Here is a 23,185-nt window from a genome sequence, read left to right on the forward strand (position 1 = left end):
CTATTCCAAAATTGATTAAATTCATTATTTTCCCTTAAACACTGACACTAGGTACCCTTTTGCTTTATTTATTTCATGCATAAAACGTGATGGGACATTGAAGATTTGAGATGGTTATACAATTGTTATTTGAGGAGCTGTACGATCTGTAGCATTTTTGTAACTGTAATCTGTAACATGTATGCACTGTAAATCGCAATAAACCTGGTTGATTTAAAAAAATTCATTATTTTCCTCAAAATACACAAACAATACCCCATAATGACAACGTCGAAGTTTGTTTTAATTTTTTTTTATTTTAATTTCAAAGATTACAATCACATGTACATAAGTATTCACAGCCTTTGCGCAATACTTTGTTGAAGCACCTTTGGCACCAATTACAGCCTCAATTCTTTTTGAGTATGATGCTACAAGCTTGGCACACCTATTTTTGGGCAGCTTCTCCCATTCTTCTTTGCAGGACCTCTAAAGCTCCATCAGGTTGGATGGGGAGTGTTGGTGCACAGCCATTTTCAGATCTTTCCAGAGATGTTCAATCGTGATAAGACTGAGCTCTGGCTGGGCCACTCAAGGACGTTTAGAGTTGTCCTGTAGCCACTCCTTTGTTATCTTGTCTGTGTGCTTAGGGTCATTGTCCTGTTGGAAGATGGACGTTCGCCCCCGTCTGAGGTCCAGAGCACTCTGGAGCAGGTTTTCATTGAGTATATCTCTGTACATTACTGCATTCATCTTTCCCTTGATCCTGACTAGTCTCCCGGTTCCTTCCACTAAAAAAAAATCCCCACAGCATGATGCTGCCACCACCATGCTTCACTATAGGGATGGTATTGGCCAAGTGATGAGCGGTGCCTGGTTTCCTCCAGATACCACGCTTGCCATTCAGGCCAAAGAGTTTAATCTTTGTTTCATCAGACCAGAGAATTTTGTTTCTCATGGTCTGAGTCCTTCAGGTGCCTTTTGGCAAACTCCAAAGCTGTCGTGCCTTTTACTGAGGAGTGGCTTCCGTCTGGCCACTCTACCATACAGCCCTGATTGGTGGAGTGCTGCAGAGATGGTGGTTCTCCTCTCTCCACAGAGAAACTCTGGAGCTCTCCGAGTGACCATAGGGTCAATTTTGAGTGTCATGGCAAGGGCTGTAAATGCATGTACATGTGAATATTTTTATTTTTTATGAATTTGCAAAGATTTAAAATAAACTACTTTCAGGTTGTGTAATGTTTGTGGAATGTTAAGGAAAATAATGAATTTAAACCTTTTTGAAATAAGGCTGTAGCATAACACAACGTGGAAAAACTAAAGCGCCGTGAATACTTTCCAGATGCACTGTATGTACAATTTTTATTAACATGAATTTTTATTTCTATAGTGTACTCAGAGTGAGTTGGACCTTGAGACTGTAAAGAGCATCTTGGCAGAGTATAAAATCCACAACGCAGATATCACGCTACGCAGTGATGCCACAGCTGATGACTTGATAGATGTAGTTGAGGGAAACAGGTATGTGTATAGACAATTGGCTACATGATACATAATATAAGCACTCTCAGTCCTTCATAATTTGTGTTTTTTCCAGGGTTTTTATTCCTTGCATCTATGTGCTAAATAAAATTGACCAGATTTCTTTGGAAGAGCTAGATGTCATTTACAAAGTGCCACACTGTGTCCCAATTTCTGCCCATCATCGCTGGAATTTTGATGATCTTTTGGAAAAAATTTGGGATTATCTGAAGTTGGTGCGAATGTGAGTAAAATTATTATTTGGGTTCTAGAGTGGTTTAGGCCTCATTTACACCATATGTGCTTAAAAATTGATGGAGGAAAATGTGCAGATTTTACTTGCAGAGACGAGTTTACATACATTTTTTTATGCATGTGAAGGAATGTGCTAAAAAATAATATAGTAGTAAACAGTGCCAACATCCTCAAGTTGCTGTATATTGGGAAATCTTGTTTGAGGCAAAACTGACTTTTATGGTACCACCATAAGCATTACAATAATTTAAAGATATATTCTTTTTTATTACAAAAAGTATAAAAAATAAAAAGACACCTTGATAGCTCTCTCAAAAAGACTGGACTATTATTATCCATAAAACAATGCTGTCAAACACCACAAAACAAATGGTGCAATCTTAAACATATATGCATTTGTTTCTTCTCAGAGAAGAACTGGATTTATGTTTAAGGATGCACCATTTGTTTTGTGGTGTTTGCCAGCATTGTTTTATGGATAATAGTATTTTTGAGAAAGCTATCGAGGTGTCTTTTTCGGAGAGGTAATTGTGTGTGTCTTTTTTTATATACTTCGTAATAAAAAATGATTGTAATGCTTTTGGTGGTAACATAAGTCTTTGGTTTTTATGCATGTTGACATAAGTTTTCATGCGCATACTGACATCGCATCCTGTGTTATCATTCTTTCCTCATCTGTGGTCACCATTCTGTACCCCACCATCAGTGTCTCCCACCATTCTGTCCTCTGCCATCAGTACCCTAAGCCATTCTGCTGTCCTCATCTGAGCCGCCATTCTGTCCATCAGTGCCCAGCAACATTCCTCCCTTGCACCAGACATACCAGAGTGGCAGCAATATGCCAACCATGATCTGACGTGAGGGTAAATTAGGCAGGCAGCATAGACTGAGACCACTGCTCTGCTTTCCTTCCACTTCCTGTCATGCAGAGCAGGGCTGTCAGTTTTGTCTACGTTTCAGTGCGGAGCTGTGAGGGGGAAGATGCAGGCATGCTGCATAATCCTGAACCACTCCGCATGGGACATCGCAACTGCATTTTGGTTTTACAAAAGACAAGTAGAAAACAATTGTTTTCTGTGTGTCTTAAAGAAACCTGTGGCTTTGCAGTGTCTGCGAACAAGCCCTTTCCTCTGAAGCCCTCTTCTCTCACCGATCGCTCCCTCCTGTTCACCATCCATGTCTTCCTGATAGCCCCCTTATCTGCGTTGCTGCTGTTGGGACACTGGGACAGATGGTACCACTCTGTTTTCCTTTCCACTGCCTGTCACATGGAGTGCAGAGCAGTGCTGCCCTGCTGTTTCCTTCGGGTTTAGGTGTGGAGCACTGCAGACATGCTGCATAATCCACAGCTGCGTTTTGGTGTGAACCAGACACAAACTATTTGGTTTTTTTTTTATGTGTTTTGCAGAGACCTATGTTTGTCCAGTGCAGAAAAACACAGGTCTCTGCATATTGTGTGAAGAGCCCTTAAGCCTCACACACACGATCGGATTTTCTGCAGACAAAGCGTCAGACTTTTGTCCGAAGGGCGCTGGCCATGAACTTGTGCGCCGTTTGTATGCAAGACAATTGTCGGCCAACAAACATGAACGTAGTGACGTACTATGTGGCTTTTCAGCACTTTAGCAAAAGGTGCCCAAAGGGTGGTACTAATGTTGTTTTTGGTGATCATTGATTCTGAGCATGCGTGTTTGTAATTTGGACTTGTCTGACAAACTTGTGTACGCGCGATGGGAAAATCTGACAGACTGTTGTCTGGAAAATTTATAAGCCTGCCATCCAACATTTGTCCGGAAAATCCAACAATTGTCCGATTAACGCGTACAAACGGTCGGATTTTAGGCCAACAGTCTGTCAACACACAATTCCGTTGGAAAATCCGATCGTGTGTACGAGGCTTTAGTCAGGTGAAATAAAGCCTTGTATTAATAAGATGGATGCATGTTTGTTTAGGGCTCAGGTAACCTCTTAAAATCAATGAGAAGAATTTGATATGCACAAAGTTTGGAGTTTACCTACTTTAGGACCAGATATTTTTAATGCAATGGCTGGGTGGTGCCGTTCTGAGTGGCCATCTTTTAAATCTATTTTTCTCTTATATTCACCGACCGACACAGCTCCTCTCTTAGCCATTGGGTTGTTTGCTCTATTACTAGGAGATACTAGGCTATTAGTTGTAACACAACACTCAGAGCTCTCAGTTCTGCCCAGGGGGCGTTCCCTTGGGCAACAACCCTCCTGCCTGCCAGACCTCGGTTTTATTTTGCCTAGTGAAGGAGAAGGACCTAGGAACCCTGCGGGCCCATCGGTCCGTGCTTTTTTTTATTTTTATGCAGAAGCGTGATTTTTTTTTTTGCGCAAGATGAATGATCCTGTGTTCCACTATCAACAGCTGGCTGGGTGACAGGCTGGATAACCTTCTCCTTGTAGTCTCCCCAGTCCGGCCATCGAGCGTGTGCAGGCCACAGCTATGCGCTCGGCAGGCCACGATGAAACCTCAGCTCCAGAGGGGGTCAGTGAGCTTTTATGCTCCCGGGGCATACATATGACCGGGTTACTGATGTCTGCATCACAGTATGCCAGGCCAGAAGCCACCCTGTACTGATCAGCGAGTGAGTCTGTGATGGAATGTCTCTCCCAGCTCTTCAGGACTGGTAAGTACAGCTCTCCCTGCCTCGGTGGGGCTGAGCAGCTGGGCATTCCCTGGGAGGTCGATTCGGGGGTCCCCCACCTCTCCTCTCCTCCCACCCCTCCCGGTAGATGTTGCATGTGGCTGCTGAGCAGTGTGTGCGTGCCTATACAGGGGCTCTCCGGGGGGCTCTCACCTGGGTTGGGGGGGCTGCGCTGGCTAGCGGTGTCCTGGGTCCTGTTTTTCATGCCCCTGGAAGGTGTCTGTGAGGCTTTGCTGATGTCTTGTACAGTGCTGTGTTCACTGCCATCATTTTCTCACTGTGCCTCATGGAGCTGCTTTGACGGCCATTTTAGGTGTGGGCAAGCATGCTTTCCTGGGCTTAATCAGCCATTTTCCTACTGCTCTCCTATACAGGACACTGGCAGCCATTTTCCGGAAGCCTCAACATGTTTTTTCAGTGTTCTCTAGCAGCAGCATGTGCTCTCACAGCCATTTTCCCTGTGTTTTATGTCTTTGTACTGGACGGCTATTTTATTGAAGCATGAGCACACTTCAGAGCGTTTTGGTGCTATTTGCAGCGGCTGCCACTGACACAGCTTTTGCTTCCTCTGCACCTGGGAGCCCACAGGGACTACAGGCATTGCTTGTTGGATAGCGCAGAGCTCCTCAGGGTGGTGAGTCCAACGGGAAAGAGCCCCTCAGCCAGCGGCAGCAAGGAGGGTGGGAATGTCACTGTCCTAAGTCCCCTTCGGGTGGCAGACAGGGTAGGGTCAGCATGGCTTCAGAAACTGGTGTTTCTTCCCCCGAAATCCAGGCAATTGTAACCGGGTCACCTGCAGACTATGCAGTGCCCATGGACACCCTGACGGCGGTCCTCAACTTGTTGCCAAGATGGAGGCGGTACGTGGGAAGAAAGGTGCACTAAAGTGGCCCCTGTCCTCTGGGGAGAGCTCTGATGCAGACTCGGGTCCCTGGTGACCCCTGCTCTGTCTTGTCAGATGCTGAACAGGACCGTTTGGACAGGGAGGATTAGTCCCTGTCCGGGTCCGTGCGCGACAAATCGCTTGTTGGAGCACTTATCACAGCTGTGCGTGATACCCTGAAGATTCAGGAGCCAGCAGATCCTTCTGCTGATGTACTGATCCCTTTTGGGTCCCGCAAGCCAGCACGTTCACCTAAGGTGTTCCCGTACCTGACTTATTCTGACAAGTTCATCTACAAGGAATGGGGTCGCTTGCAACTGACCTTTTCGGTCCCCAAATATATGGCGGTGCGCTACCACTTTGAGGAGAGCCTTCTCAAAAAATGGTCGGCTCCTCCGGTCGTGGACCCCCTAGTATCAAGATTAAATAAAGTAACCACGATCCCGGTTGAGGGGACTCCTGCATTTGAGGATCCCACGGACAGGAAGGCCGAGGCGGTGGCTCGTTCCTTGTTTACGGTTGTGGGGTCAGCCGTGCTACCAGTACTGGCATCCGCACTTGTGTTGCAGACTCTGACTGAGTGGGCAAAACCTTTGCTCCATGAATTGGGAGAGCAACAGGCTTCTCCTGTCTGCGTGGAATTAGCAGACCAACTAGTGCAAGGCCTTAAGTACGTCTGTGATGCGGCCCTGGATACTCTCCCTGTGTTATCCAGGGTTTCGGTGTCAGCTGTGGCGCTGAGGCGCCTGATTTGGCTAAAATGCTGGTCTGCGGACCAGGCATCCAAAAAAGCCTTGATGGATCTTCCCTTCTTTGGCGACCAGCTTTTTGGAGCCTCCTTGGATGTCATTATTAAAAATGCCACTGGTGGTAAGAGTACCCTACTCCCACAGGTCAGGAAGGCTAAGGAGCCACGCCGTAGGCAAGGGCCCTCTTTTTTTCTGCTCGCAAACGGCTTTTTCGTCCGCCCAAAGCTTCGACAAAACATCCCCAGCCCGACAGGATGACCACGGACGGTCAAAAATGTCCCTGGAACTGCAAGCCTGCGAATAAAAGTGCTACCGCATGAAGGTTTGCCCCCACCCGAGACATGGGTGGGGGTTCGCCTTCGGAAGTTTGCAGCCTGGTGGTCCTCTTGGTTATCCGACCAATGGGTCTGCGATCTGATTTCCACAGGCTACAAGATCGTTTCTCTCTTGGCCACAAAACTGATTCTTCCCCTCCAGCATACCCGTATCCCCGGCTCGCCGGGAGTCCTTCTTGGGGGCTGCAAGGGACCTGCTAAATCGTGGGGCGGTTGTACTGGTTCCGGAATCGGAACGCTTCCAGGGATTCTACTCAGATCTGTTTGGATGTACCCCTTCTTTCTTGGGAACTACGATCTTGGACCTAAAAAAGTCCTCAATCACTTTGTAAAAGTACAGAGGTTCAGAATGGAATCAGTTTGCTCAGTAGTCACTGCACTCCATCAAGGGGACTCCCTGGCGTCCTTAGACATCCAGGACGCGTACCTGCACATACCCATATGCCTTCAGCATCCAAAATTTCTGCTGTTTGCAGTCGGGGAAGCCCACTACCAATTTGTGGCTCTTCCTTTTTGGTTTAGCATCAGCCCCCCGAGTCTTTACCAAGGTATTGGCTCCAGTTTTGGCATTGCTGCGGCAACGGGGGATCGCGATCGTGGGATACCTAGACGATCTTCCGCCTCAGAATTGGAGGAGGATGTGGCGATCACCATGCAGACCCTGCAAGAATTTGGGTGGTTGTTGAACCTAAAGAAGTTGGTGATTGTACCGACCCAGCATCTGGAGTACCTAGGCTTGCTGCTGGACTCCATGGAAGCGAGTGTTTTTCTCCCGTCAGACAAACTGCAGACTCAGATCCACGGTAAAACTTCTTGAGCCGCAAGTGGTCGTCACTCCGCTTTTGCATGCGAGTCCTGGATCTCATGGTAGCCTCCTTCGAGGCAGTACCTTATGCCCAGTTCCATGCCAGAGTCCTGCAGAAGGAGATTTTGACAAAATGGGACAAATCTCAGTTGTCCCTGGATCGTTAGATCCAGATGAGCCAGTCGGCCAGAGACTCACTGATCTGGTGGCTGAGGTCCCCAGTGATTCAGTCCGGGAAATCGTTCCTGCCTCAGAAGTGTACAGTGATCACAACAGGCGCCAGCCTATCCGGCTGGGGTGGAGTGATGGGAGTTCAGTCGGCTCAGGTCCTCTGGTTGACGGAAGAATCCAAGTTGCCGATCAATCTGCTCGAGTTGAGAGCGATCAGGCTATGGCTCTCCACTTGGTCGATGAGAATTCAGGGGCGTCTGATCAGGATCCAGTCAGACAACGCCACGGCTGTGGCATACGTTGATCACCAAGGGGCAACAAGAAGCTCATCCGCTGCATGGGAGGGCGCTCACATAGTTTGGTGGGCAGAGTGACACGTACCGGCCCTGTCGACCATTTACATCCCGGGAGTGGAGAACTGGCAGGCGGACTATCTGAGTCGACAGATGCTGGACCCAGGAGAATGGGCATTGCATCCCGAGATATTCAGGTTGCTGTGCCTAAAGTGGTGCACACCAGACATGGATCTTCTGGCCTCCCGTCTCAATCGGAAGGTGCCAAGATTTGTGTCCAGGACAAGAGATCCGTGGCCAGACGCGCTGCTGGCTCTGTGGGATCAGTATCAGCAGATCTACGCCTTTCCTCCACGGAAACTGTTACCATGCCTGCTTCGCAGAGTGGAAGCCGAGGGGCTTATGGTAATGCTGGTGGCCCCAGATTGGCCTCAGTGTCCCTGGTATGCAGACCTGGTGCGTCTGGTGGCAGACGCTCCATGGCGACTGCCGTTGCGAGAGGACCTTCTGTCTCAAGGTCTGATTCTCCATCCTGCTTTTACCATCGTTGGCTTTAACGGCATGGCTATTGAGAGACAGATGTTGAGGTACCAGGACCTGTCGGACTCGGTGATCCCAACTATGTTAAGAGGACAAATCTTCTTCCCGGAAGATATTCCATCGTACCTGGAAGGCCTACATCTCCATGTGTGAGGTGAAAGCATGGCATCCGCGCTCTTTTTCAATATCCAGGCTCCGGCTGTTTCTTCAGCAAGGAGTAGACCAGAAATTGGCTTGAGCAACATTAAGGGACAAATTTCAGCCTTGGCTGTCTTTTTTTTTTTTTCCCCCAACGACCCCTGGCGTCTCACTCATTAGTGAGTACCTTCATTCAGGGGGTACGACATGTAGTCCCTCCGGTGTGTCCACCGTTGCCCCCATTTGAACCTGGTGTTGTCGGCGCTTCAAAAACCGCCATTTTGAAAATATCAGAGAGATTTCCCTGTTGACTCTTTCCCAGAAAGTGGTCTTTCTAGTGGCCATCACATTGGCCAGGAGGGTTTTGGAATTGGCTGCCTTGTCTTGCAAGTTGCCCTATCTGGTTATCCACGAGGATAAGGTGGTGTTGCGTCCGCAACCGTCTTTTCTACCGAAGGTGGTCTTGGCTTTTCACATCAATGAGGACATTGTATTACCATCTCTGTGTCCTAAGCCGAAGCACCCTAAGGAGGTGGCCCTTCACGCTCTGGACGTGGTTCGGGCTCTGAAGGTGTATTTGTCTGCCACTGCTCCCTTTCGGAAGTCAGACTCGCTGTTTGTTTCGGTGGCTGGTCCCATAAAAGGCATGGCGATCTTGCCGGCCACCATTTCCAGGTGGATCAGACAGATTGTAGTACAAGCCTATGCCTTGAAGGGGCAGGTGCCCCCTTTATGGTCACGGCCCAATCCACAAGGGCAATCGAACGTCTTGGGCCTTCCGACACCAGGCATCTGTCGCTCAGGTGTGTAAGGCGGCGACCTGGTCGTCTGTCCACGCGTTTACCAAGTTCTACAAGGTAGACGTCTGCATCGGCTGATGCCTGTTTTGGCAGCAAAGTTTTGTTGGCGGCTGTGTAGTTGCAATTGGATATGCAATATATATTTCCTTTTTTTTTTTTTCCTGGTTTTTCTTTAAAAACACAGTACCGTTAAGTTAATGCACTGTTGCATTACATTCCGCAATTTTGGTGTGGCTATGGGTAGTCACTCCTGTTGAGGGTACCCTGGTTTTTGTGGTGGTCTTTTCCCACGCACTGTTGTTTTTGTGGGTAAAGTTTCACTATTTCCCACTTGCCATGGTGGATGAAGTTCTATGCTGTTTTCCCAACCCTAGTTTGGCACTGCTTGGGATGTCTCAATGGCTGAGAGGAGCTGTCGGTCGGTGAATATAAGAGAAAATAGGATTTTTTTTGTACTCACCGTAAAATCCTTTTCTGTAATTCCCCGACCAACACAGCAGCTGCCCCTCCTTTTTATCTTTGTTATACTGCTTGTTGACATACTGAAGTCTGCCTGGCAGGCAGGAGGGTTGTTGCCCAAGGGACCGCCCCCTGGGAGGAACTGAGAGCTATGAGTGTTGTTACAACGAATGCCTAGTATCTCCTAGTAATAGGGCAAACAACCCAATGGCTAAGAGAGGAGCTGTGTCGGTCGGTGAATTACAAAGAAAAGGATTTTACGGTGAGTACAAAAAATCCTATTTTTGGTCACGCAGTCCAGTGACACTTGTGATTTGCTGTGATTGGACACGGCAATCACAAATGTAAAGAATGCCTGTGATCACATTTTGTGAATTCTATCAGTCGTTAAAGTGTAAACCCCAGTCATGTAATCTGAGAAAAGAACACGTTACTTATCTCTCTCCAAAGCTCTGTGTTGTTCCTCTCTGGTGCTTTGTTCCTCTGTTATTAGCATGAGTAACTTCTGAGAAGTTTTCCTGACACAGGAGATAAATGTGTTGGGGAGGGAGAGCTCAGAACGGAGCTTGTCTATTTACAACACAGTTCTTCTGCTGTGTGTCCCTCTGCCTCCTCCTCTCTGCTCCTGACATTAATTATGGATTAATTATGTGCGTATTTGTGGTAGGGCCTCTGTCAATGTAATGGGCAGTCAAGAAATCGGATGCATAATTTATGCTGCTTAACATCCTTGGATTCTGGGCCACTCTACGTGGCTGGCTATGTGTAAACACGTGTACTGATTTCATACTCGGGAGTAGCAGAATATGTTCTGGTGTGTAACCCATGCTTTGTATGTGGGGGGGGGGGGGGAATCAATATACCATATTTTCCAAAATAAAACACGGAGACAATGGATTGATGGGCGAGTTTGCTTCAAGCATTAAAAATGTAAGCAAAAGTGTTTGTTTCATGATGCTCAGATGCAGTGTAGTTCTCCTTTTAAGGTGAGGTCAGACAGGAATTTTTTCACACTTTTTTCTCTTGTGGAATTGTAATGTTCCCCGGGGTAGTAAGCACTACATCAGCTTAGCATGGAACTTATTGTTATGGCTTGTTATTTTCAGAAGAAGTTATTTTATTCCTCTTGTATTTGATGAGAGATTTTGTAGCTACTGTGACCATACTGTTTATTTCCAGCTTTCCTCATTTCTATCTATTGGTTGCTGTTTTTTTTTTTTTTTTTTTTTTTTTAGTTACACAAAGCCAAAGGGACAGTTACCTGACTATACTTCACCGGTTGTCCTTCCTGACTCTCACACAACAGTGGATGATTTCTGCACCAAAATTCACAAAAACATTATGAAAGATTTCAAATAGTAAGTACTGAAGATGGCGTGATTTAGTGGTGTTTTAAACACCATTTACATGGTTAATCTCAATATAAAATGTTAATCTGCATTCATCTTATACATTTTATAGCCAGAAGTTTGTGGACACTCCACCATGTTTGAGTGTTTCCAGGAAGGTTTGTGGTTCATGTTACATCATATAAAGACTCTTTTAGATGCAGGGGTCTTGAATTAAAATTTACGGAGGTCCAGTAAGTAGAAGTTTCTTTCGGCAGAGGTCCAAATCTCAGACTCCCTGTAAATGTCTTTAGCCTACCCTTCACATTACAGCCCCCTCTTTATGTAAGTATCCTCAGCTGTGTGAGGAGGACAGCGGCGGGAGAGCTCACACCGCTAATAAATGGCGGTTCTGAACAGGACCATCGCTCGGTCTGGGTTCGGACTGCAGTTCTGCCATTTAGTGACCCATGCTCTAGACCAGGGATCTCCAAACTTACGGCCTTCCAGCTGTTGTGGAACTACATGTCCCATGAGGCATTGTAAAACTGACATTCACAGACTTGCCTAGGCATGATGGGATTTGTAGTTCCTGAACTGGAAGGTCATAGTTTGGAGACCCCTGCTCTAGACTATTGTGCACTTCAAACCTTGTGGCAACAGTTTGGAAATACCCTTCTTTGTTTCAGCATGATTTCACCAGTAAACAAAACCAGATCCACAGACCTGGTTTGACCTCACAAATGTACACTGAATTTTAACTGGGTACGTATTAGATGTTGTGTTTTTGAAATTTTGTCAAAAGCATTCCTAGATGAGTTAGAATTGTTATAGCTGAAAATATATATGTGTGATAATTTAGTCCATATCAATTCCCATTGGGGGAGGGGGTTAGGGAATGAGATGATCAATTTTGGAAATGTATGTACAACAAGCTCATATAGGTGTGATGGTCAGGTATCCACAAACATTTGTCCATATAGTATATGTTTCACAGAACTTTACAAATGGTTAACTTTCCCATAAGCTTTAAACGGCAACTCTGTTCTTGTTGAGACTCCCACCCCCCAGCCCCATCCAAAAAATAAAACATTCCCCTCTTGGTGATCAGTGTACATTGCAAGGATTTTAACTAACTTTGTTGCAGATTCCTACCTTTTTTTTTATTCCGAAGGAATAGCCGTTTGCCTGTGTCCATGTTCAGAGTAAAAAACAAAACAGAGTAAGGGGTGGTTCACACTGATGCGATGTCAGAGATCGGATGTGATTCGCACCCCAGTGAAAATCACGTGATCTCTGTGTGTGATGCGATTTCAGCCATAAAGATCGTAGCTGAATTTGCATCAAACTCGCACAGGACTCCCCCCCCCCCCCCCCCCCCCGCAGCAGAATCGGATCGTATGGGTGTTGGGGGTCTCATTAACTTTTACCTGACACCCCCAGCAGTTCACATAGGGCAGTGTGGACTGAGGCTGGGAAACATGCAATGCGGGAACCCACAGTGTATTTGCATGGTTCCCGCATCGCAGCAATGTGAATCGGCCCTGAATCTGTACGAGAGATTTTATAATTATGAATTGGCTGCTGCACCTGCAGGGCTCTAATGAGGAAATTGACAGGGTCTGCATCCCTTTTGACATCTCTCAAAATTGCACTTTTTAAGCTGGCTATACATTATACAATTTTCTTGTTCACTTTCATTTTAGATTTTAGATACCTTCAACAATGTAGTGCAAGGGCCTGTCTGCATACAAATGAAAAATGTTTTGGGTCTGACCTCATCATATGGTTTTGGTAAATCTAAAGGAAAATTGCATAATGAATATAATGTATGTCTTAGTTGTAGGCGATGCCAAAAATGTGACTTGTATCTTAGTGCAGACTTTTGGGAAAATCTCTCCATCCACCACGTAAGTGGAGTTGGCCTTTAACGTGTCTTCTATAGTTATACAGACCAACACATAGGAGCCAATTTGGGTGGATGTGAATAAACTTAGCAGATGTTTTTTATTAGAGGACAATGTATAGAGGGGAATTTATAAAAACTGGAGAACCTTTTTTTCATATGAATGAAGGGAAGGCTCATCCTGGAGATTTGGTGGAGCAAATCTACCTATTTAGTTCATGAAGTAGTGCAAAGCCACAAGTAAAAGCTCTAGCTTTTGGTGGTGTTTGGTGGGCCCGCCAAGGAAAAAGCCCACAAGAGGGCCTCTACCCTTTTTTTTTTTTTTTTTTTTTTTTATCCACTGGGTCCTTGAAGACAGAATTATCCTCTACAGGGACTGTAAGCTTCTTGCTAGGACAGGAGATGGTGAGGTTTCACGATAGGGACCATCCATTTTTGTATGAAGCTCTCCTTAATGGGGATATGATTGAGCAAAATATTTTTAGCAGAGAAAATGGCTTTTCTCTTATATTCACCGACCGACATGGCTCCTCTCTGTAACTAAATGGGTTGTCAGCCCTATCGCTGGAGATACTAGGCAAAGTTGTAATACAACACTTCAGAACCTTTAGTTCCGCCCATGGGGCGGCCCCTAGGCCACAGCCCCACAGCTTACTCAGGCAGAACTCAGTTTTTTCTTGCCTAGTGAGGAGCTAAGACCTAGGAACCCTGAGGGCCCATAGGTCTGTGTTTTTTTTTTTGATGCAGAAGCTTGGCTTTTTGCGCAAGATGAATGATCCTGTGATCTTCTATCAACAGCCGGCTGGGTGACAGGCTGATTCACTTATCCTTGTAGTCTCCCCAGTCCGGTCATCGAGTGTGTGCAGGTCACAGCTAAGGCTCGGCAGGCCACGACATACCTCAGCTCCAGAGTAGGTCTGTGAGCTTTATGCTCCGGGGCGTACATATGACCGGGCTACTGATGTCTGCGTCACAGTATGCTGAGGCCAGTAGTCTTCCCTGTACTGATCAGGAGTTTACTACCGTGGAATGTCTCCGAGCTTCAGGACTGATAAGTACAGCTCTCCCTGCCTGGCAGGGTGGAGCAGCTGGGCATTCCCTGGGAGGTCGATTCGGGGGCCCCTCTGTTCTCTCCCCTGTCCCTAACTCCCCTCCTTTCCCCCCCTCACGGGGTGGGGGGGTCTGTAGTTGTGCTGAGTGGTGTGTGTGTCTGGGCTCTCACCTGGGGGTTTTAGCTGTGCTGGGTCCTGAAGCTTAGTCCCGCTGGATGCCTGTGTAGTCATGCCCCTGTGTTGGTGCAGCACTGTGCCTGCCACATGTTCTCTCTAGTCCCTCATAGCGCTGTTCTGCGGCCATTTTAAGTATGGGCAAGGGTCAGACTGGCTTCAGTCGGCCATTTTCCTGGTGATTCCCTATTGAGAACACCGGCGGCCATTTTCTTGTAGCCGGACCACGTTTTTGTGCTCTAGCAGCCGCCCCTGTACCCTCTACTTCCTGTTTGGTCATCACAGGGAGCTGGGAAGGTTATCCTGTGTTCTGAACATGTTTGATCGCCCATTGATCGTTCACCAATTGTGTGACCGGCCGGCCACCGACACAGTTTTCTGCTATCTCTGCATCTGGGAACGCTGGGGATCACCAGCCATTGCGGTAATACAGTGCGGAACGGTCCAGGGTGGTGAGTCCAGCGGGTTGGAGCCTCTCAGCCAGCGGCAGCAGGAGGGTGGGAATGTCACTGTCCTAAGTCCCCTTCGGGTGGCAGACAGGGTAGGGTCAGCATGGCTTCAGAAACTGGTGTTTCTTCCCCTGAAATCGAGGGAAATTGCAACCGGGTCACCTGCGGACTGCGTGGTCCCTATGGACACCCTTAAGGCGGTCCTCAATTCGTTCATTGCCAAGATAGAGGCGGTAAGTGTGAAGAAAGGTGCTAAAAAGCGGCCATCCTCTGGGGAGAGCTCTGAGGCAGACTTGGGTCCTGCTGAGGCTGGTGACCCCTGTTCTGTCTTGTCAGATGACGCTGATCAGGACCGTGAGGATGAGTCCCCGTCTAGGTCCGTGCGCGATAAAGCACTAGTTGGAGCACTTATCACAGCTGTGCGTGATACCCTGAAGATTCAGGAGCCAGCGGATCCCTCTGCTGATGTACCGGTCCCTATTGGGTCCCGCAAGCCAGCACGTTCATCTAAGGTGTTCCCGTATCTGACTTATTTTGACAAGTTAATTTACAAGGAATGGGGTCTCCCGCAACAGACCTTTTCAGTCCCCAAATACATGGTGGTGTTACCCCTTTGTTCCTCCGGTCGTGTACCCCCCAGTATAGAGGTTAAACAAAGTAACCACGAATCCCGGTTGAGGGGACTCCTGCATTCAAGGATCCCACGGACAGGAAGGCCGAGGCGGTGGCTCGTTCCTTGTTTACGGTTGTGGGGTCAGCCATGCGACCAGTACTGGCATCCGCACTGGTGTCGCAGACACTGACTGAGTGGGCAAAAGTTTTGCACTGCGAATTGGGAGAGCAACAGGCCTCCCCTGTCTGCGTGGAACTAGCAGAACAACTAGTGCAAGGCCTTAAGTACGTCTGTGACGTGGCCCTGGATACTCTCCCTCTGTTATTCAGGGCTTCAGTGTCAGCTGTGGTGCTGAGGCGCCTGATTTGGCTCAAATGCTGGTCTGCTGACCAGGCATCCAAGAAAGCCCTGACGGATCTTCCCTTCCTTGGCGACCGGCTCTTTGGAGCCTCGTTGGATGACATTATTAAAAATGCCACTGGTGGTAAGAGTACTCTACTCCCACAGGCCAGGAAGGCTAAGGAGCCACGCCGCTGGCAAGGGCCCTCTTTTTCCGCTCACAAACGGCTTTTTCGTCCGCCCGGTGCTTCGACAAAACATCCCCAGCCCGACAGGGCACCCACGGATGGTCAAAAACGTCCCTGGAACCGCAAGCCTGCGAACAAAAGTGCTACCACATGAAGGTTTGCCCCATCCATGCCTCAGGTGGGGGGTCGCCTTCGGGAGTTTGCAGCCCGGTGGTCCTCCCGGTTATCTGACCAATGGGTCTGCGACCTGATTTCCACAGGCTACAAGATAGTTTCTCTCTTGGCCGCCAAACAGATTCTTCCCCTCCAGCATACCTGTATCCCCGGTTCGCCGGGAGGCCCTGTTGGAGTGGGGTGGGGAGGGACTTGCTGAATCGGGGGGTGATTGTACCAGTTCCGGAATCGGAACACTTCCAGGGATTCTACTCCAATCTATTTGTGGTTCCCAAGAAGGAAGGGGTACGTCCGATCTTGTAAAAGTGCAGAGGTTCAGAATGGAATCAGTTCGCTCAGTAGTCGCTGCACTCCATCAAGGGGACTCCCTGGCGTCATTAGACATCCAGGATGCGTACCTGCACATACAGTCAGAGGAAGCCCACTACCAATTTGTGGCTCTTCCCTTTGGCCTGGCATCAGCCCCTCGAGTCTTTACCAAAGTACTGGCTCCAGTATTGGCGTTGCTGCGACAACGCGGGATCGTGATCTTGGGCTACCTGGATGATCTCCTCCTGAGAGCATCTTCTGCCTCAGAATTAGAGGATGATGTGGCGATCACCCTGTAGACACTGCAAGAATTTGGGTGGCTGTTGAACCTAAAGAAGTTGATGATTGTGCCGACTCAGCGTCTGGAGTACCTAGGTTTGCTATTGCACTCCAGAGAAGCGAGAGTTTTTCTCCCTTCAGACAAATTGCAGACTCTCAGATCTGTGGTCAATCTACTGATGAACCGCAAGTGGTCATCGCTCCGCTTTTGCATGCGAGTACTGGGACTCATGGTAGCCTCATTCGAGGCAGTACCTTATGCCCAGTTCCACACCAGAGTACTGCAGAAAGAGATCTTGTTGAAATGGGACAAATCTCAGTTGTCCCTGGATCAACAGATCCAGGTGAGCCAGCCAGTCAGGGACTCTCTGATCTGGTGGTTGAGGTCCTCGATGATTGTCCGGAAAATCGTTCCTTCCTCTGAAATGGACGGTGATCACTACGGACGCCAGTCTATCTGGCTGGGGTGGAATGATGGGGATTCAGGCGGCTCAGGGCCTCTGGTCGATGGAAGAATCCGAGTTGCCGATCAATCTGCTCGAATTGAGAGCGATCAGGCTGTGCCTCCACACATGGTCGATGAGTCTTCAAGGGCATCCGATCAGGATACAGTCTGACAACGCCATGGCTGTGGCATACATAAATAACCAAGCGGGAACAAGAAGCTCAGCCACTGCTCGGGAGGTCGCTCACATACTTGGGGCCGGTACGTGTTGCTCTACCCACCGCTCTGCCATTTACGTCCCTGGGGTGGAAAATTGGCAGGCTGACTATCTGAGTCGACAGATGCTGGACCCAGGAGAATGGGCATTGCATCCGGAGATATTCAGGCTGCTTTGCCTGAAGTGAGGCACACCAGATGTGGATCTATTGGCCTCCCGTCTCATTCGGAAGGTGCCGAGATTCGTGTCCAGGACAAGAGATCCGTGGGCAGACGCGGCAGATGGCTCCGTACCAGCTGATCTACGCCTTTCCGCCACTGAAACTGTTGCCACGTCTGCTTCGCAGAGTGGAAGCAGAGGGGATTCCAGTAATCCTGGTTGCCCCAGATTGGCCTCAGCGGCCCTGGTACGCAGACCAGGTGGTGGCAGACGCTCCCTGGAGACTGCCGTTGCAAGAGGATCTCCTATCTCAAGGTCCAATCTTTCATCCTGCTTTACCATCGCTGGCTTTAACGGCATGGCTATTGAGAGCTAGGTGCTGAGGAACCGGAAGATATACCATCGTACTTGGAAGGCCTACATCTCCGTGTGAGGAGAAGGGGTGGCATCCGCGTTCCTTTTCCATAGCAAGGATCCTGCTGTTTCTCCAGAAAGAAGTAGACCAGAGATTGGCATTGAGCACCATCACGGGGCAAATCTCAGCTTTGGATGATTTATTTATTTTTTTTTTCCAACGACCCCTGGCATCACATTCCTTAGTGACTACCTTCGTCCAGGGGGTGCGACATGTTGTCCCTCCGTTGCCCCCATGGGATTTGAACCTGGTGTTGGCGCTTCAAAAGCCACCATTTGAAAATATCAGGGAGATTCCCCTGTTGACTTTTTCCCAGAAAGCGGTCTTTCTAGTGGCCATCACATCGGCCAGGAGGGTTTCGGAATTGGCAGCCTTGTCCTGCAAGTCACCTTATCTTGTCATCCAGAGGGGTAAGGTGGTGTTGCGTCCGCAACCGTCCTTTTCTACCGAAGGTGGTCTCGGCTTTTCAAATCAATGAGGACATTGTATTACCATCGTTGTGTCCTAAGACGAAGCACCCCAAAGAGGTGGCCCTTCACGCTCTCGACGTGATTAGGGCTCTGAAGGTGTATTTGTCTGCCACGGCTCCCTTTCAGAACTCACTGTTTCGGTGGCTGGTCCAAAGAATGGTATGGCGGTCTCGTCGGCCACCATTTCCAGGTGGATCAGACAGATTGTAGTACAAGCCTACGTCTTAAAAGGGCCCCCCTTTCCGGTCACGGCTCACTCTACAAGGGCAATCGGAACATCTTGGGCCTTCCAACACCAAGCGTCGGTCGATCAGGTGTGTAAGGTGGCGACCTGGTCGTCTGTCCATATGTTTACCAAGTTCTACAAGGTATACGTCAGTGCATCGGCTGATGCCTGTTTTTTGCAGGCGGCCGTGTAGTTGCAATTTTATATGCAATCGATATTTTTTCCTGGTTTTTTGATAAAAACGCAGTACTGTTTTTTGTTAATGCACTGTTGCATTGCTTCCGCAAATGGCTGCGGTTTTGGGGATCTCTCCTGTTGATACCCGGTTATGTGGTGGTGTTTTTTTCCATACACTGCTGTGTTTTTTTTTTTTTTTTTTTTTTTTTTTTTTGTGGGTTTAGTTTCACTAGTTCCTACTTGCCATGGTGGATGAGATTTTAGTGCTTTTTTTTTTTTTCCCCAACCCCTCGTTTGGCACTGCTTGGGGACGTTCCTTTTAGTTACAGAGAGGAGCGGTCAGTCAGTGAATATAAGATTTTTGTACTCACCGTAAAATCCTTTTCTCTGTAATTCACCGACCGACACAGCACCCGTCCCTCCTTTTTTTTTTTTCCTGTTTACTTTATGCTGCTTGTTGACATACTGAGTTCTGCCTGAGCAGGCTGTGGGGTTGTGGCCTAGGGACCGCCCCATGAGCGTAACTAAAAGTTCTAAAGTGTTGTATTATAACTTTGCCTAGTATCTCCAGTGATATGGCTGACAACCCATTTAGTTACAGAGAGGAGAGGTCGGTCGGTGAATTACAGAGAAAAGGATTTTACGGTGAGTACAAAAATACTATTTTTAGGCAGAGGCCAGTCACCATACCTGCAAGGCTCTTAAAGTGATTGTAAACCCTCCTTGATAAGTTTCCCCAGATGTAGTCACCAATAAGCACTGTACTTATTGCTCTTTATGAATTGATCCTAACCTGCTCAGTTTGCTTGTAATCTGTCAGGTTTGTTTTCATGACGTCACTGCATGCGCTTATTCTTGCCTCGTTAATGGCATGCTCATTGTGCCGTTAGTCCGTTGATAAATGTGCATCTTCTTTCTGTGGCACTTTCAGAGATCAGTCAGTCAGTTCCTGAAACACCCCATTTGACTTGAAACGTCACAGGGGTATAAACCTCAGCACATTACAAAGCATCCCAGAGCAAGAAGATCAGCTGCATTATATAATCAATTGCATTTTACAAGGTTAAAAAAGCCCTACACAGTTAACAAGTGCTGAAATATTTGCCCATTGTCTGTGTCTTGATAAGCGGGAGATGGTTGCTATAGCCATTGGCTGCAAAAAAACTGTGCGTGTGTGAGATAACAGCAGAGAATAACAGGAAGGGTGGAAGTAATCTACACTGCAGCCTCAGAAGACAGTAGCTGAGATATGCTGGCTGCTACAAGGAAGTGCACTTCCAACACTTTTACAACCACCTGAGAAAACAGTAAGAAACATCTGAAGGGGCAAAGAGTAATGCAGAATGTTATGGGAAGGTGTAGCACACAGGATTTATTAAAAAGGATCATTTGAGGTGCTGAGTTTACATAATCTTTAAGAGTAAGTGGACTGAAAATGTCTTGGCAGACTTGTGTGTTTATAGGGATCCCCTGTGAGAGACCATGGAGTGAGCAGACAACCCAGGTGGCTGTAATGCTAAACGGGACAAATGAGAGTAACAATAGTATCCGTAAGCCTGCATGAAATTTCAGCTGAAGGCAACTTGTTCTAGTCCAATTCCTCTAAAGGGGAGTGGGGATCTTCCTTGACAGTGTATCAGCAGCCAGGGCAACATCAGTGGTCAACCCACCACAGGGTTATTTATGAACTTTGCTGCTGTGTAGAGGGAAGGGTTATGCCTTCTATGCCAGGCGCTTTAGGCTGCTGCACCCAGGGTAGGCATCAATGGCTTACTGTGCTGTACTTTGGGGCAGAGCCTTGGATTGCTGCTGCTGCTGGCTACGAGTAAGGCTCGGTTCACACAGGGGAGACTGCGATCCGACTTCAGGTCGCCCCTAGTCGCCTCAGGTCGGACAACATTTAAAAATCAATGTAAGTGAATGAGAGCCGTCTTAATGCACGCTACTGAAGTCGCCTCCGACTTCAAAAGAAGTTCCTGTACTACTTCAATCCGACTTGTAGGTGACTTGTACCCATTGATTTCAATGGAGGTCGCCTCCAAGTCGGATCTCTGTCTATACGGAGGAGACTTTGACAGAATTATTAGCTCTGAAGGGGGAACTCCACGCCAAATGTCTGAAAAAAAATTTGGCGTGTGTCCCCCCTCCGAGAGCATACCAGGCCCTTAGGTCTGGTATGGATTCCAAGGAGAACTCCTCCTCCTCCTCCTCCTCCTCCCTCCTCCCTCCTCCCTCCTCCCTCCTCCCTCCTCCCTCCTCCCTCCCCACTTATATAGGGACAAGGGGCAGTGTCACATGGCGACCCCGCCCCCTTACGATGTCACAGTCCCGGAGGATGCTGGGACTGTCGCCATGTGACACTGCCCCTTGTCCCTATATAAGTGGCAGCACAGCGCGTCCCTGGCATTGCGGCCGAAGAGAATGTCGATTCAACATCTCCAGGAGAAGAACGGAAGGCGGCAGCGGCGACAGAAGACCGGGCCACCGCCTGTAAAAGAGCTATAAGAAGGCGCGGTGGCCCGGCAGAAGAACCGAAGAGGGGTTATTAAAGGGGGCTCCCGGATTCCGATAAGCCCCCGCCCGCAGACCCCGACAACCAATGGCTAGGGTTGTCGAGAAGAGGCCCTTGTCCTCATCAACATGGGGACAAGGTGCTTTGGGGTGGGGGGGGCCGCACGCCCCCCCTCCCCCAAGGCACCCCCCCATGTTGAGGGCACGCAGCCTGGTACGGCTCAAAAGGGGGGGGGGGCGCCCGCTCGTCCCCACCCCCTTTCCTGGCCGGCCGGGTAGCGTGCTCGGATAAGGGTCTGGTGTGGATCTGGGGGGGACCCCCACGCCGATTTTTTTTCCATACCAGACCTAAGGGCCTGGTATGCTCTCGGAGGGGGAACCCACGCCAAATTTTTTTCAGAAATTTGGCGTGGAGTTCCCCCTTCAGAGCTCATTCTCTGATTGGCCACGGCAAAAGTCGCCTGGCCTGGGGCGACTTGTAAGTCGCCCCAGGTCGTGTCTGAAAGTCATGTTCAAGTTGTCTTCAAGTTGCCTCACAAAGTCGTCCTGAAGTCGTGTCGCCCCTGTGTGAACCGAGCCTAAGCATTCCGGAAAAAGGAACATGCCCATTGAAGTGGATGACTGCCAGACGCAAGAGACTTGTGTTGGATTCTGGCCAAAAAATGGCTCCAAATTTAAACGCCCAATGCTACTCAGCGATTCCAACACCCAGGGCCAATTTAAAGGACACAAGCCTACACCTACTGTGGCAGTTGACATTTCACTCTGGACAGGATACACAAAATGAGGCATCCTGGCTGTGTCCTCCGTGGGCATACTCCCTGAAGGGATATTCAGGTACAGGGATCTGCCATCAGCAGACCATGGTCCTTGACCTGCATAGCACCCTGTTGCTAATTCAGCATGGTGCACCATGTGTCAAGGTAAACCTCTAGCATCACATCTTCATCTAAGTGCCCACGATCCCTCAATCAAGGCTCAGATGTGGAGCCAGCTGATCCAGATACCGCAGAAGCAGCCACAATGGCTACACCACAGCCAAAAATATTTATGGAAGCATCCTCATACAAAAAAACTCCATAGGGGAAAGAGGCACATCACCTAAAAAAAATAAAAAAAATAAAAAGCTGAAACTAGCTAGGTGTGCGATGGATATATATGGGATTTGCCGGTGTCCAACTGCCTGTCATTGGTGGAAGAAGCTGGGGAAATGCTAGATCTGGCTTCGGTCTATGTTGGGGTCAGTGTATTTTAGGTAGTGAGAGTGTATGTGTAATGAATATAAATTATATATATATATATATATATATATATATATATATATATATATATATATATATATATATATATATATATATATATATATATATATATATATATATAAATTTTTTAGTGCCATGAAAGCCCAATTTGTCTGGATACACTAAGTCGTTTCGGTGATTATGTACAATTTTACTAACATGTCAAAGTTGCAAAAATATAATTTTTGCCTTTCTCCACAGTGCCTTAGTATGGGGATCCTCTGTCAAGCACAACCCACAGAAAGTCGGTAAAGATCATGTCCTAGAAGATGAGGATGTCATTCAGATTGTGAAGAAATAATTCTCACCTTCCGCCACATTTTATCATTGGCTGTTATCACATATGCTAAATATTGTAGCCTGTTCCCCCATTTGTAAATATCAGTGTCAATAAATTCTGCTTAAAATTGTATTTTGTTAATTGTCTGGGAGGAGATTGAGATGATTTTTGGGGTTACATAGTATTGGAGACTGGGCTGTTTTACTCCTTTTTGCATTTATGGTGCCAGTTAAAGTAGACCTTTCCTTACATGCTACTGCTGTACTTTGGATCATTTTAAAGCTGATCTGTAGCTTTTATTGAAATTGTTTGGACCAAATTAACTACTTCACTAAGACATGCAGTGGCTCTTGGCACTGTATGAAACATCAGTGACATACAGTATATAGCACTGTGTGTATAGCTGAGACCACATACAAGTTCATACAGTGCTGAGAGCCACTGCATGTCTTTGTGAAGTAAATTGTTTGGACCAACTATATAAACATCACTAAAATCTGGAGCTCAGCTTTAACCATTCCATCCACTTGTGTTTTTTCATTGAGTGTTTAAAGTTCTGTGGATACAGTGGTT

General features: G+C 47.7%; 1 protein-coding gene across 1 annotated transcript in view; it reads left to right on the plus strand.

Moving 5' to 3' along the window:
* DRG1 (developmentally regulated GTP binding protein 1) overlaps positions 1-22,742 on the plus strand; it is a 31,781-nt gene extending 9,039 nt beyond the window's left edge. Inside the window, exons 6-9 of the mRNA XM_077461501.1 lie at positions 1,370-1,500; positions 1,577-1,744; positions 10,836-10,958; positions 22,534-22,742. Of these exons, the coding sequence (XP_077317627.1) occupies positions 1,370-1,500; positions 1,577-1,744; positions 10,836-10,958; positions 22,534-22,633 (522 nt within the window). The 3' untranslated portion in view covers positions 22,634-22,742. The remainder of the gene's footprint in view (positions 1-1,369; positions 1,501-1,576; positions 1,745-10,835; positions 10,959-22,533) is intronic.
* Positions 22,743-23,185: the final 443 nt, after the last annotated feature.

Source organism: Lithobates pipiens, unplaced genomic scaffold (assembly GCF_037356315.1).
Source record: "Lithobates pipiens isolate NorthernLeopardFrog02 unplaced genomic scaffold, aLitPip1_a1.2 Scaffold_3, whole genome shotgun sequence".
NCBI classification, from domain to species: Eukaryota; Metazoa; Chordata; class Amphibia; order Anura; family Ranidae; genus Lithobates; species Lithobates pipiens.